This window comes from Haliotis rufescens, unplaced genomic scaffold, assembly GCF_023055435.1.
Source record: "Haliotis rufescens isolate VD_foot unplaced genomic scaffold, xgHalRufe1.0.p SCAF_9, whole genome shotgun sequence".
NCBI lineage: Eukaryota > Metazoa > Mollusca > Gastropoda > Lepetellida > Haliotidae > Haliotis > Haliotis rufescens.
The window spans coordinates 36,558,636-36,574,703 of record NW_025964383.1 but is presented as its reverse complement, the minus strand read 5'-3'; the positions used below and the strand labels follow the sequence as shown (position 1 = coordinate 36,574,703).

The 16,068-nt window shown below is 41.3% G+C and overlaps 1 protein-coding gene across 1 annotated transcript in view; it reads left to right on the top strand.

Moving 5' to 3' along the window:
- LOC124113163 overlaps positions 1-16,068 on the top strand; it is a 54,386-nt gene that overhangs the window by 32,696 nt on the left and 5,622 nt on the right. Inside the window, exons 21-31 of the mRNA XM_048390406.1 lie at positions 1,833-1,900; positions 3,032-3,112; positions 4,596-4,669; positions 7,117-7,254; positions 8,123-8,258; positions 9,099-9,187; positions 9,558-9,670; positions 10,641-10,711; positions 11,932-12,018; positions 13,211-13,422; positions 15,366-15,466. Coding sequence (XP_048246363.1) covers positions 1,833-1,900; positions 3,032-3,112; positions 4,596-4,669; positions 7,117-7,254; positions 8,123-8,258; positions 9,099-9,187; positions 9,558-9,670; positions 10,641-10,711; positions 11,932-12,018; positions 13,211-13,422; positions 15,366-15,466 — 1,170 coding nt within the window. The remainder of the gene's footprint in view (positions 1-1,832; positions 1,901-3,031; positions 3,113-4,595; positions 4,670-7,116; positions 7,255-8,122; positions 8,259-9,098; positions 9,188-9,557; positions 9,671-10,640; positions 10,712-11,931; positions 12,019-13,210; positions 13,423-15,365; positions 15,467-16,068) is intronic.

The following is a 16,068-nucleotide window of genomic DNA, read 5'->3' as shown; positions in this document are numbered from 1 at the left end:
TACTGCCAAAAATATACGAATCCGATCCCCACATGGGTACAATATGTGAAACCCGGAGTGATATTGCTGAAATACTGCCAAAAATATACGAATCCCCACATGGGTTCAATATGTGAAACCCGGAGTGATATCGCTGAAATACTGCCAAAAATATACGAATCCACACATGGGTTCAATATGTGAAACCCGGAGTGATATTGCTGAAATACTGCCAAAAATATACGAATCCCCACATGGGTTCAATATGTGAAACCCGGAGTGATATCGCTGAAATACTGCCAAAAATATACGAATCCCCACATGGGTTCAATATGTGAAACCCGGAGTGATATTGCTGAAATACTGCCAAAAATATACGAATCCCCACATGGGTTCAATATGTGAAACCCGGAGTGATATTGCTGAAATACTGCCAAAAATATACGAATCCGATCCCCACATGGGTACAATATGTGAAACCCGGAGTGATATTGCTGAAATACTGCCAAAAATATACGAATCCCCACATGGGTTCAATATGTGAAACCCGGAGTGATATTGCTGAAATACTGCCAAAAATATACGAATCCGATCCCCACATGGGTACAATATGTGAAACCCGGAGTGATATTGCTGAAATACTGCCAAAAATATACGAATCCGATCCCCACATGGGTACAATATGTGAAACCCGGAGTGATATTGCTGAAATACTGCCAAAAATATACGAATCCCCACATGGGTTCAATATGTGAAACCCGGAGTGATATTGCTGAAATACTGCCAAAAATATACGAATCCCCACATGGGTTCGATATGTGAAACCCGGAGTGATATTGCTGAAATACTGCCAGAAATATACGGCGTAAAACTATGCTCACTCACAAGTATGCAATCAACCATGTCGCAAAACCTGACCTCCCTATCCGTTTAGTCGCCGAAGTTGCTGAAATGCTAATCACACGCTAATTCACGTGTGATTTAAGCAATGTCATCGTAATCATGTATTTGACTCCGATACGATACAACCCCCCAGACCCGTGAAGATCCGGGGTAGAATAGGTCTTCAGCAACCCATGCTTGCCGTAAAAGGCGACTATGCTTGTCGTAAGAGGCGACTAACGGAATCGGATGGTCAGGCTTGCTGACGTGGTTGATGCATATCATCATATCAAAATTGCGTGGATCGATACTCAAAATATCTCGATTATTTACAGACCGCAGTCATATAGATGGAATATTGCTGAGTGCGGCGTTAAACAACAAACAAACCAAACCAAACCAAACAAACCCCCGTCAAGTACCGCAGCTTCTAAATTCCCTTTACGGGATAGTGAAGCATTCAAAGAAGCATGTCTGATTTTTCTCTCGAAAACAAACAGAGCAGTTGCGAATGTAAATAATAAAGGCCACACCATTCAAATATTCACCCACGTGTTTCTGAACGTCAGGGCATATGTATACAGTACGGGAGATCCAACGAATATGTGTGGTATTCTTGTTAAAATCCAATGTCCGAATCAGAGGAGTAAACCGACAAAGCCGAAACGCTTTAGAAAGCTGACGTTTGATTGGCTGAAGAGCCTACGGATACTTTATTTAGATTGATCATTCGATGTTCACCTGACACAACCTCTTTCTGATGTTTCTTGTTGATTACCGATCTATTTTAATGGGATTGGTGGATTTAGCACTGGAAACATAAACACAGGCAATCACGTCCGCATAAACACACTGAAAATATATAGTGACTCGAACACAAGAAAGAAGATAGTCCAGCAGAATAAAAGATAGTAACATAATATCAATCAGTAGACATGTTGGAACACGTGTGTACCTTGTCCTCATTTCAGTGACTGGATTTCCTTTGCTTTGGTCCATCATCCTGGTTGCAGCTGCCGCAATAATGTACACGTCAATGGTACAGTATAAGTATATACAGTTCAAACACTTCTTCTTCTAGACCGCCTCCGTGGTCTAGTGGTAGAACGTCCGCCCGGAGAGAGGAAGGTCCAGGGTTCGATCTCCGCCCGCGTCATACCAATAGACGTTTAAAGATGGTTCTTGTTGTTACCCTGTCTGGCGCTCGGCTTAAAGGGTTCAAAAAGGCTCGGCTCGGACTCAGTATACTGTGTCTGAGTGGGGTATTCATGTGAAACTGCGGCATGGTATCTCAGTGTGCTAGCACTATAAATCGGCATAAGTCCGGGCTAGTACAAGCAGACACACACATGTGCATGCACGTCGCTATATAAGTGCAACAATCTTGGACGCGATGTTAAACCCCATTTTACCTCTTCTTCTTCTTCTTCTTAGTGTTGTGTGTATATGATAGACGCTTTTTGTTCCTGTGGGGAATAAATTCCGTTAAGAATATATGTCCCCGCCAACCTGTCTTTGTCGTAAGAGGCGACTTAATGTATCGGGTGGTCAGGCTCGCTGACTTGGTTTGACAGCGTGGACGGACGATCATTAAGTCCAGGCTCGATTATTTACAAACCTCCGTGGGTCGGTCGGGTACCCTAGTGGTTAAACCGATTGCTCGTCACGCCGAGGACCCGGGTTCGAATCCTGACATGGGTACAATTTGTGAAGCCCATTTCTGGTGTCCACCGCCATGATAATGCTTGAATATTGCCTTAAGCGGCGTAAAACCAAACTCACGCACTCACTATAAACCTCCGTCATATACCTCAAAGACGAGTGTGGCGTTAAACAAACACAAAACATAATAAGTAAGAATGTTAACAAAGTGAAGACTTGATAATTCAGTCTATTTGTATACAACTAAGAGATATTGCCACACAAATGGACTAAAACCCACCCAGAACTTTTCGGAGAATGTGAAGACTCCCAAACACTACAGCCTTCTGCATTACCCAGATTATTATCATTATTATTTACAGATTAAAATAATAAATGCAGCAAAGAGGGTTTGGGTGATCCTGGCACAGTCTGACTGGTTAGGCTCAACATTATTATTATTATTATTATTATTATTATTATTATTATTATTATTATTATTATTATTGATGTCATGTGTTTCCCTCAGGGTGGCCTGAAAGCTGTTATTTGGACTGACGTCTTCCAGTGCGTCATTATGTTCTCTGGCATGTTTGCTGTTCTCATCAAGGTAGGACAGTACTAATTATCATGCGTGTAGGTCGGTAGTAATTAGTTATCATGCATGTAGGACAGCACTAATTAGTTTATCAAGCAGGCACGACAGGCACATTGTGACGCAAAAGATATGACGTCACAGTCGTATAAAGAAAAGCGCCAAAATTTCAAGCTCTCTGTTGTCTCCAAAACGTAAATACATTCCCTTTGTTGATTTCTGTCGTGTTTTGTCTGCACGAAATGTATTGCCACACATCCTTTGAATACTGTAGTAACCGCATCTGTGCATTTTGTAACCTGTAATTGTAGATATAGTTATTTAAATATGCCTACCGACAATAACTGAAAAAAGTACTATTCTATGAATATTAGCTTCCGCGGTGATGCGGCCGTCAAACCAGATGTTTCAATCAGAGGGGGTTTATTGTGATTTAATAGCCTCTGATTGACCAATCAGAATCGAGTAAATTCCAAATTCATGGTAGAATACCGATTCTACCTACCTATCAAGCAGGTAGGACTGTAGTAATTAGTTATCAAGCAGGTAGGACAGTACTTATAAGTGATCAAGTAGGTAGGACTGTAAAAAATTGTTATCAAGTGGGTAGGACAGTACTAATTAGTTATCAAGCAGGTAGAGCAGTACGTATTAGTGATCAAGTAGGAAGAGCAGTACTAATTAGCTATCAAGTGGGTAGGGCAGTACTAATTAGTTATCAAGCATGTAGGGCTGTACTAATTAGCTATCATGCATGTAGGACGGCAATAATAATTACTAGTTATCATGCATGTATGCCAGTAGCAATTAGTTTTCAAGCAGGTAGAGCAGTACTGATTTTTTTATCAAGCACGTATGGCTCTACAAATTAGCTACCATGCAGGTTGGACTGTACTAATTACTTATCAAGCATCTGAGACAGTACTTATTAGCTATATCAAGCCGGTAGAGCAGTACTAATGAGATAGTATTAATTAGTTATTAAGCAGATAGAGCAGTACGTATTAGCTATCAAGCAGGTAGAGAAGTACTAATTAGCTGTTAAGCATTTAGAGCAGTACTAATAAGTTATCAAGCAGGTAGGACCGTACTAATTTGCTATCAAGCATGTAGGACAGTACTTATTTGCTATCAAGTAGGTAGGACAGTACTAATTTGCTATCAAACATGTAGGACAGTACTAATTACCTATCAAGCAGGTGGAGCAGTACTAATTAGTTATTTAGCAGGTATGACTGTACTAATAAGTTATCACGTAGGAGCAAGTTTTTGATGATAAGATTGGTTATCATACAGGTAGGACATTACACATTAGTTATCCTGCAAATAGGACACTTCTTACTAGTTACTATGCAGGTAAGACAGTGCAATGCAGTGATAATTGGTTAGCACACAGGTAGGACAGTAGTAAATAGTTATCATGCAGGCAGGACAGCCGAGCTAAATGCATAATATTATGCAAGACTTGTGATGGAGGGTCGTGTTGTGTCGCCTGCAGGGAACTATCGATGTTGGAGGAGTGGGAGCCGTGTGGACCACAGCCTACGAGGGAGGGAGACTCAACCTATTCAAGTAACTGACTTTGTTTAGTAATACATACATGGGGTTTCCATCGAAATATCAGGATCACTCGTCTTAATGTAATAATACCGAGTATCCGAGTGGCAATGTGTGTGAGAGTGTGAGTGAGTGAGGGAGTAGCAATGTGTGTGTGTGAGTGAGTGGGTGAGTTGCACTGTGTGTGAGTTAGTGTGTGAGTGAGTGAGAGTCTGAGTGAGTGAGTGAGTGACACGCTGCTTTGAACATTATTTAACTTACGTCACGATATGTCAGATTAGATGACACAGGTCGTTGACTTTTATAATTTTGATGAAACCAACAAACACGGGTATGGTTCTAACAAACCAATGAACATAACCATTGCACATATGGAATTCGAACTAACAGTCAGTGAATCCTAGCACGACTGAGTGATTCAATGCTGTTCTCAAAATTGCGGCCAACTGTGGCCTTAAATGCACATGGGCATGATCTGGTTTACAATAGGTTATCTATATATAATTATAAATTAGTGTTCAGTGCTTCATGGACAAGATGCTAATTAACAGGCTAAATCATTCATGTCTCATGGTTTGAAAAGAAATGGTTGTTGTCAATAACATGCTTGTACTTGTGAGTTGGTATTGGTAAGAAGACTATAATTGTGACAGTGTGAAGTGAAGAATGTAATTGGTCAGTGGTGATTACTGGCAACCTGTACACAAGCAACATAATATATAAAAAGGTAGGAATATACATTTCATGAAAACTAAGTACATTTAATATATTCTCCATGAAAAGTATATATATATATGTATGTATGTATGTATGTATGTATGTATGTATGTATGTATGTATGTATGTATGTATGTATGTATGTATGTATGTATGTATGTATGTATGGTAAACGTCTGAGACCTGCATCACTTCGGGCATTCCTCCCACATTAAGCTGACACGCCGTGATATAACTGGAATACTGTTAAAAGCGTCGTTAAACCCAACTCACTCACTCCCTCACTCATAACACTCCCTACCTTTATAATTATATGTCATACTGACTTGATAGTTATTATTACGCAAGAATAAATCAACTTCTTTTCTTGTGATGAGGTGGAATAGTCTAGTGGTTAAAGCGTTCGAAGGACCGCGATCCCCTAATTTGTATTGCTGAAAACCTGCTGCATGCGGCGCAATAACATTACTCACTCACTCACTGTCAGAAAATAATTGAAGGATACATACTCTTACAAAACGTGTGACCTTCACAGTGTATGATATTGTTGGAATATCACAAAAAGCTACGTAAAACCATGTTCGCTCACTTCGTCTTCTGTATCGCCATGTTACTTTCAATGGAAGGTAAACTGAAAAAAAATATTGCTATTTTGTTGCGAATATCAATTTTCCTGGAACCATCTAGCCAATTTCCGAGAGAGAAAAATTCAAAGTATTCGTATAAAGAACTTAAATGTCCAAGAGACAGTGCTCCAATCACACGCTCAGTACGATATCGATTTCACCTGTCGTTTTTCATCCTCTTTTTTCAAATGTAATTTTGGTCAAGCATTTGTGATTAAGTATGCCCTAGTGTATCAACATCTGCAAAGTTGTTATGTTGAATTCACTTGCCCTTTAGGGTGAAAAGTGGACGCTTTCCAAACCGACCACATCGAAATATGGAAAGAAATCAGACACTTGTTAAAACTGTCCCATATGAAATGATTATCAGAGGAGTAATTTTAATTTACTCACTGGTCATGCCCAAACCAACGATACACCTAGCACACTTACTCGCCTAAGTGACGGTCACAGTGTATGATGATCATGGCGTTCAAAACGCATGAGTCGATTTCCTGAAAGAAGGTTGGTTGGTTGGTTTGTTGTTTTACGCCGCACACAGCAATATTCCAGCTATATGACGGCGGTCTGTAAATAATCGAGTCTGGACCAGACAATACAGTGATTGATATCATAAGCATCGATCCATGCAATTGGGATCAATGACATGCATCAACAAAGTCAGCGAGCCTGACCACCCGATCCCGTTAGTCGCCTCTAACGGCAAGCATAGTCGCCTTTTAGGGCAAGCATGGGGTGCTGAAGACCTATTCTACCAATTCTCCCGGGAAGGAGGGATTCCCGGAGTGAAACGCAAACGTAAATGATCCTAGAAATTTGGTTAATTATTAATTTTTTTTAGCATCTTTATTACATTAGGATTCCACGTCTCGGCATCCCTGTACAATACCACATGGACAGGCGTATCATGGTATATTGTTTCCATGTTGAAAGTTTTAAACCGGTTTTACTTAGGGGCCAATGGGTGTCTTGATATACTTCTGTAATGATATTAAATCATTTCGGAATATATTAAAATGACTGTCATTTCCAGTTACTATACATCTGTATGTAATATATTGGTGGTAAACTGCCATCGCCAGTATTAACAACCACTTATCACTTCCTGTTTTCGTACAGCTTTGACCCGAACCCCACTGTCCGGCATACATTCTGGGGATTGTACCTTGGTACTTTCCTCAAGGCATCGGGAATAGCGTTCAACCAGTCAACGATACAGAGAGTGTGTTCCACGCCTACACTGAAAGAAGCTAAGAAGTAATCATTTACATATTTCCTCCTCAAAACTCTTTTATACATCAGATTGTGTTTAACCCGGTACGCACTACGCAGCAAGATACACGGAGGCCTGTTTGCCAGCAGTGTGGCACACAGTTGTACTAGACAGTCTCATTACTTCATCCAAACTCTGTATCTCTCAGACCCGAGAGAATCAGGTAAAATTGAATCTAACTCCAGTTTAGAATAATTTGGCAAGTCTCAATTATTCTGGACACCATTAGAATTAATGTCATATTTTGTTGATAAATATTTAAAAATAAAGATAACTTTATTTCTTGGACTAAATGTTCGTCTTCAAGTGTGTTGGTAATGATTCCCACTTCTTCAAATAATGCGTGACACGGGGTAGTCTGATAGTTGATGTGTTCTCTCGTTGGGGGTTCGAAAAAAGAAAATTGTTCCAGAAAACTCTAGAAAAATAATAATTATGCTTCAGACTGTTAAAAAAATAAATTGCCTGACCTAAAAATTACAATGTTTCAAGATGCATTGCAGAAAAAAATTAGGCTAATAGTTTTAATCAAACAAATTCAGTCAAACACCGTTGTGCCGAAGTAAAAGGGACGTACGTAATAACATCGAGTTATCCGAAGTTCGACACAAACGAAAATGATAAATAAGGTATACGCAAGGATCAAGTTAACTTCGAGACAACCATGAAATCGACACTTCAACGTTCGACACAACGGTGCATGACTTTATCTGGTTTTGCAGATGGAGCTGAAAAAATATCTGGTCTGTAAACCCCCCTCTCCTCCCCACCCGAGAATATAAAATGGTTGCTCCCTTGGTTTTAGTGAATGCACTTGGATGCGTGACATACGATGCTATCCATCTGCTTCAGAGTTGTGTTTGTGATGGCTCCTGGGTTCTGGTTGACCATCACACTGGCCATTGTGGAGGGCATCGTGGCCTACGCCTACTACACCCATGTCAGATGTGACCCTCTTCTCTCAGGTCAAATCACCAACCCAAATCAGGTGGGTTGCTTCTTTATAGATGCTTCAAACTGATGCGGTACGATGTTGTTGTTGTTTGTTGTTTAACGCCGCACTCAGCAATATTCCAGCTGTATGATGGCGGTTTATAAATAATCGGGTCTGGACCTGACAATCCAGTTGCTGACATTAGCTTCGATCTACGCAGTTGGGATACGATGACATGCATCAACCAAGTCAGCGGGCCTGACCACCCAAACCCGTTAGTCCTCTCTAACGACAAGCATTGTCGCTTTTTACGGCAAGCATAGGTTGCGAAGATCTATTCAACCCCGGATCTTCGCGGGTCGCGGTACGATGTACCGTTAATAGACACAATAAACACGTACTGCAAAATTAAAGGCATGTACTGCTTTTACTATCGGACACGCAGTAGTCGCTAATACATAGCTACGATTCGCGCCTTAAGAACATCCTCTAAATTCCGATGCCTATTTTACACAGAGCCTTATATGTAACTTAGCGTGAACACCTAATGTTTCAATTCAAAACGTTATTTATCAAAAGTTCTGAACCTGCGACCACTAGATGTCAGATACTAAATGCGAAGAAATAAATACTTACAATTTTGCAGTTAGAAACATGCAAATATAACATGATTATTGATATCATCTTAAGAGTAACCATCACTGTCCCTTAACATGTTTTGTGCATATTCATGTTTCATGTGTACAAAATATAGTTTGATTGACTGGTACGAGTATAATACTTTAATGAACTGTTAATTGGCCGTGCCAAGTCCTCTCGGTAGATGCTAGGTTGGCATCCCAAGCGGTAAGTCATAAGTTTTAAACAGAATGCTCTTTATTGAAATATCTGCAGGTTATTCCATTGCTCGTCATGGACATCTTCAAGGGGATACCCGGAATGCCGGGACTGTTTCTGGCAGCTCTCTTCAGTGCGTCACTCAGGTGCAGTATCGCAGTGTATTGACTGAGTGCATGTTGTTTAACGCCGCAGTCAGCCATAATCCAGCTATATCACGGCGGCCTGTAAGTCCAGGTTTCAATGGGCATTCAGTAGGGTGAGATGACAGCTTTGGTTGTATACTCCCCGGGGAGCTGAGAACGCAAATCGAGCGCGCACTAACTCACTGGTCGGAGTAACGATGTCGCGCAGCGAGTATACATGGCAGGTGAAGCTTTTCAAATGTATTCACTCTATTATTATCATAATTCGTCTTCTTATTAACATTATTCTTATTATTTCTATGATGATATAGCCATTGGAATACCCTTGTGTTGACTGGCATATGCAAAGGTGATCTGCTTGATATTTAAGCACTGTGTCCTCTGGACTGTCCAGCCTGTCGGCCTTGACCTGGGAGGACATCCTCAAGCCTCACATGCCCAACATATCCGAGTTCAAGGCCACGGTCATAGCCAAAGTTTCAGGTGAATGTCTGAGTTACACGCCCTTGAGGTCGAGGTCACGTAGCGTTGCCTGGTCTAAAGAAAGACGACGGTTGGCAACACCCTATGTAGTTAAATGTCCCTTCCCACATATTTTCAGATGTCTATTTACTTGTTAAGGTAAGCAGCAGTCAGCAATATGTTAGCTATGTGAAGACAGCCTGTAAATATTAGAGTAGAGGATATGATATTACGAGCGACGTTAACGTCTCCCATTAGCGTCGAATGATGGTCCATGTCATTGATCCTGATAACCAGAGTATTTTTATTTTATTTGTGTTTATTGTTCAACGACTCACTTTGTCGCTGATTATTCAAATACAGTAAACTACGGTTATTACGAACTGAAAGGGACCACTTATTTTTAGTTCGTTATAACCGTAGTTCGTTATAAGCATATATACAGCATATATACAACACATGGAAGGGACTACAAAATCAGTTCGTTATATCGGTCAGATCGTTATAAGCGTGTTCGTTATAACCGTAGTTTACTGTATTGTTAAATTAAATGTATATGCGAGGCACCGAATGGATGAAACACATCTACGTCGTAAGCAAACATATAGTTGGTTGCTTGTTGGTCGTTGGCAATATTCCAGCTATATGACTACAGTCAAAATATAAATCGAGTCTGGACCAGACAATCCAGTGATTGATATCATGAGCATCGATCTACGCTATTGGTTTACGATGACATGCATCAACCAAGTCAGCGAACCTGATCATCCGATCCCGTAATTCGTCTCTTACGACATGCATAGTCGCCATTTACGGCAAGCATGGCATGGGTTGCTGAAGACCTATTCTACCCCGGATCTTCACGGGTCTCCTTATATGTAGTAAAGTACGGAAACAATAGGGGGATGCGCATCCTGCACTGTGAGGGATGCTAAACGCTTCCAGTGTTCTAACAATAACTACCTGTCCTTATGCTTCGTGTTTGTTTCAGTGGTAATTTACGGCATTCTGTCTGTCGGTGTGGCGATCTTAACCACGATAATCGGCGGAACTCTTGTCGAGGTATCTAACATGCAAAATATACTACCGGGCGAAAGAAAAATATACACCCATGTTTAATGGTGGCAAAAAATTAAACGAACAAGAAATGTTTATTCGATGGTGTTGTATTTGATACGAATGGATTCTAGAAGGGACATTGTCGCGTTGTCACCCTTAAAAAAAGCAAGCAAAAACTGTCAAAATTCCAAAAGCGCGACAATGTGACAATGCGACAATGCGACAATGTGACAATATGACAATGCGACAACGCGACAATGTGGCAATGTGACGATGTCATATGTGACAATGTCACGATGTGACAATGTGACGATGTGACAATGCGACAATGTGACAATGTGACAATGTGACAATTTGACAATGTGACAATGCGACAATGGGACAATGGGACAATGCGACAATGTGACAATGTGACAATGCGACAATGTGAAAATGTGACAATGCGACAATGCGACAGTGTGACAATGTGACGATGTGACAATGTGACAATGTGACAATGCGACAATGTGACAATGTGACAATGCAACAACGCGACAGTGTCACTTCTAGGAATCCAAGATACGGGAATCATAGCTGTGTTTTGGTCCAAACGTTTGCACCGTTTGCAAATTTTTTTGCCAAGTAATGTTTTGATTACGTTTGTCATGTTGTTTATCGAATCCAATTTTTAAGTGTATGCTTTCTTTTCTCCGGCAGTTTTTTAAGGCTGCAATATATAGTTATTGGCGAAGGATGTGATTCACATGCGGTAAGCGTATTTATTAGGGATATATGCATGTATCTGGTACATTTCATAAAGTAAAGAAAGAAGGAATGTTAGCGAAAATTATTTTTCTGCAGGAAATCGCAAACACTAAAATACTGTGAGGCGGGATTTGTTTGTATGAGTTGGGTATTCATGTTAAACTGCGGCATGGTATCTCAGTGGGTTAGCGCTATAAATCGGCATCAGTCCGGACTAATACAAGCAACCGTACACACGTGCATTCACGTCGCTACATAAGTGCACTAATCTTGAACGCGACGTTAAACCCCATTTCACCTCACCTCCTACAAACGTAAACTTCATTTTCTAAACGACCTGAAAACGGCTTGGAGATGGAGAAGAACACGCCCTTGTATGCAAATATGTCTGAAATGACAGTCACGTCTCAGAAAAGGACTGAAACCATCTTCAGTGTATGCACTACTTTTTATTTTCACAAATATGTTTCTGTTGCTAGATAAGCGGTAGTGTTCTGGCCACGTTCACTGGTCCATTGACTGGGCTGTTCCTCACAGCGTTCTTCTGTCCCTGGGCGAACGCCAAGGTAAGACATTCACTGTTTAATGTCCCCTGTATCAGATCAGGGGACGATGAGGTAGCCTAGTGGTTAAAGCGTTCGCCTGTCACGCCTAAGCCCGTTCGATTCTCTTAACGTCACTTTCGATGGATAGTAAGAACGGAGCAGTACATACACGTAAATGTAGCTACGATCTTGCTGTTACCTGGGGCGGTCGGGTAGCCTAGTGGTTAAAGCGTTCGCTCGTCACGCCGAAGACCCGGGTTCGATTCCCGACATGGGTACAATGTGTGAAGCCCATTTCTGGTGTTCCCCGCCGTGATATTGCTTGGATATTGCTAAAAGCGGCGTAAAACCATACTCACTCACTCACTCACTCACTTGCTTCTACCTCTCGCCATGCTAGGACCCACGTGTTGCTCCTAAAATGCAATTCATCAATGACATTTAATTTTGACCGTCCCTGTATAGGGTGTGTATACAATCAGTAATTTACTGCTATTAATTGAGCATACGACTAGTGGCGATTTAAGGATTATATAATAGGAATATTCCATAGGGATAAGGGGTCACGGGTGGCTCAGTCGTCTAAGGCACCGCGATTCGTTGTGCAGAGTTGCGTCCCTTGGGCACGCCAGAAACCTATGATTCTGGGTTCGAATCCCGGTTCGCCCCGATTATGTTTCTAGGTTTGTCAGCACCATACCCATGCTCGTGGGTTTCATCGAAGTGGTAAATTTAAACGTCTGAGACCTGCATTACTTCGGGCTTTCCTCCCACATGAAGCTGACACGCCGCGATATAACTGGAATAGTGTTAAAAGCGGCGTTAAACCCAACTCACTCACTCACCGATTGGTATATTTGTGCAGAGTTGCGTCCCTTGTGCTTGCCAGAAACCTATGATTATTGGTTCGAATCCCGTTTCGCCCCGAATAGATTCTTGGTTTGTCAGCACCATACCCGTGCTCGTGGATTTCACCAAAGTGGTAAACGTCTAGGACCTGCATTATTTCGGGCTTGAATCACATGAATCCGACAAGCGGTGACACAACTGGAATATTGATCAAAGAGGTGGTAAACTCAATTGACTGACTGACTCAATCACTATCAGGGATATTAGTAACTTAGACCACTGGCTCATGGGCAACTCATGAACATCAATTGTATTCAGAAAGATCGCCATTTCTCATATATTCTATTTTTCACATATTTTACAGGGGTGTTTTGTGGGAACAATTGTCGGAGCCATAGTTCTTATGTGGGTCAGCATGGGATCCACGTTTTCTGATGTGAAAATACGGACACCATGGCTTCCTCCTGCTACATCGGACATGTGCTTTGCTGAAAACATGACGTCATCAGCATATAATACCTCACTTTTGACGTCAGCGAAATCTATGTACACCGTTGGGGAACCTCACCGAGAACTGTATGTGTGAACGCATAGACCATTGGAGCATATTATAAATGTATCAATCTTGGAATTCTTTAACCACCAAGTTGCGCAGCATGAATCATAAATACCATTTTGGCAATTAATCCTGATAAATTACAGTAATTATTTATATGTATATAGAGATTTCAGCCATGTTCACGGTCATCTTGGATCCATATCCAGAAATGTTCAGAATGGTTCAATGCATAAGTGTGCCACATTTTGTGCTTTCGCCTCTACAAACCAACTATAGGGATCGTGTTGACTCACTGAAAACACCGTGTGCAAAATACGCAGAATGTCGGAAAGCGCACGTAAAATCTCCAAATCATGATCATCATCCTCACTCCCCCTCCTCATCATCATCTCTGAAAACGTATTAAAACATGATAACAAATAACTTATTAAATCAAACACAAATTGCGTGTATATTTGTGCTTACAAGATACACCCCTTTTAAAAAATATGTACCGCCGCTGTTTCTCCTAAATCAACTTGAACGAAATATGACAAAAATATTAAAAATATCATGAAAAAACATGTTTTAGATGATGTGATACAGGGATGTTTAAATGAGTTTGAAAGGGGAGGGGGTCGTACTTGAATCTCAGTGACAGTGTGTCTGAATTCAGTATGCCAAAAAGATAGACCGTTGACAAACTTGGACACATTATTATCTAGGATCGCCTGGAACCCCCCCCTCCCTTCGATCCGCTTGTGGGTGCCCCATTTAATTTGCTGTTACGTTTTAGCAAATGACTGTTGACACCATGACTGCTGGCTAGAGCAGGAAAGCACTGCTGATTAAATTTTTGAAATAGACGCAGGTTAAATTTACAATGTTTAATATATAATATCCGATATCAAATATGACAATATGAGATGCAAATCATCTTTTGATAGATTTTCATTAATATTGATATCATCGACAACCTGATATATATCCAAGAGGGAGATATGTTAGAGTTATGTTTTACCTAAAAGAAATGCCAAACAATTTTTTTCACATTCACCATGTCTGGCGAGCAGTTAAATGTGTGTGTAAACAGAAAACTTTTACAGAATGTTCCAGAACATTTTTACCTTACTATCGAACCCGTGAAGATCCGAGTTAGATGTGGTCTCCGGCAAACAATGTTTGGCGTGAAAGACGATTAAGGCGAGGCTCGCAGACTTGGTAGCATGTCATCGTATTCCAACTGCTTAGATCGATGCTCATCATGTCAATCACTGGATTGTCTGGTCAAGACTCGATTATTTACAGGTGCCGTCATATAGCTGGAATAGCGATGACTGCGGCGTTAAACAAACAAACAAACATAAATCCTAACTATCGAACCCCATGACATGTCTATTCAATTCTCATTAAAATCATCCCATTACGGGTCACGTCAGAACGACCTTTCATCCGATCAATCAAAGCGTCGCTTACCAGATCATGAAAGTGACGGTCGGAATGCGTTGTCTGATCATGTAACCTCGAAAACGTTAACACGGGGTATACCGAACGACAGTTTCCGTCGAAATTCTGATTCATCAAAATTATCTCTCGCTTCCATGGGATGAACATTTGAAGGGAGGAGGCGTTGCACAGTATGTGGGAAGCACTGCCATACGATCTCAACCATATATTAGACATCCCGGAATGTTCGTTTGTTCAGGTTTCAAAATTTTACTCTAGAACTGTGTCAACATAATTTTCAAGCGTAGTCTGAAATGGAAGTCGACAGGTTGAAACGAGTGACGTAAAGCTCGAGAAAGCTGCTTTCCAATTGGCTTATTATGTCGACTTTTTGTTTGTTATTTCAGTGGTCGATCAAAGTTCGCGAAAGGTCGTTCTGACGTGACCCGTAATGGGATGTCCTCAGATATTTGTTTAGAGAAAGCGAGAACTAAGATCTGATTTTAATGAGATTGTGTCTATTCATACATTTCAGAATGTGGTTCGAACACATCTACCAACTCTCATACACGTGGTTCAGTGCTCTTGGTGCTGGCGTCGCCTTCGTCACAAGTTTTCTAGTCAGCTGGATGACAGGTTCAACATTGGTTACTTTGGACAATAATGAAAATAACGAAAAACATTTTGGTCACTTATTCATTTAGAGAGTGTCTGGGGCGGTGGGGTAGCCTAAGTGTTTCGGTGTTCGCTCGTTTGGGTTTCGTTTCACCACTTAGGTTTAATGTATTAAACCCATTTCTGGTGTCTGCTTTCGTAATTTGGCTTGGATATGGCTAAACGTGGCCTGCCAATCATACTCACTTACTCACTCATTCACTCACAGATTGTCGTACTGAGATACAGTGCCTCCCTTGGTGGGTGATTGTAAAACGTTATGTCATCACGTGACCCTGTTCCTGTAACGGACCGCCTCCGTGGTCTAGTGGTAGAGCGTCCGCCCGGAGAGCGAAAGGTCAGGGGTTACTCTGTCTGGCACTCGGCATTAAAGGACTAAAACCAAGGTCTGGTTGGCTGGGAGTCAGTATATTGTGTCTGAGTGGGTTATTCGTGTTAAGGGCGGTCGGGTAGCCTAGTGGTTAAAGCGTTCGCCCGTCACGCCAAAGACCCGGGATCGATTCCCGACATGGGTACAATGTGTGAAGCCCATTTCTGGTGTCCCCCGCCGGCTGGAATATTGC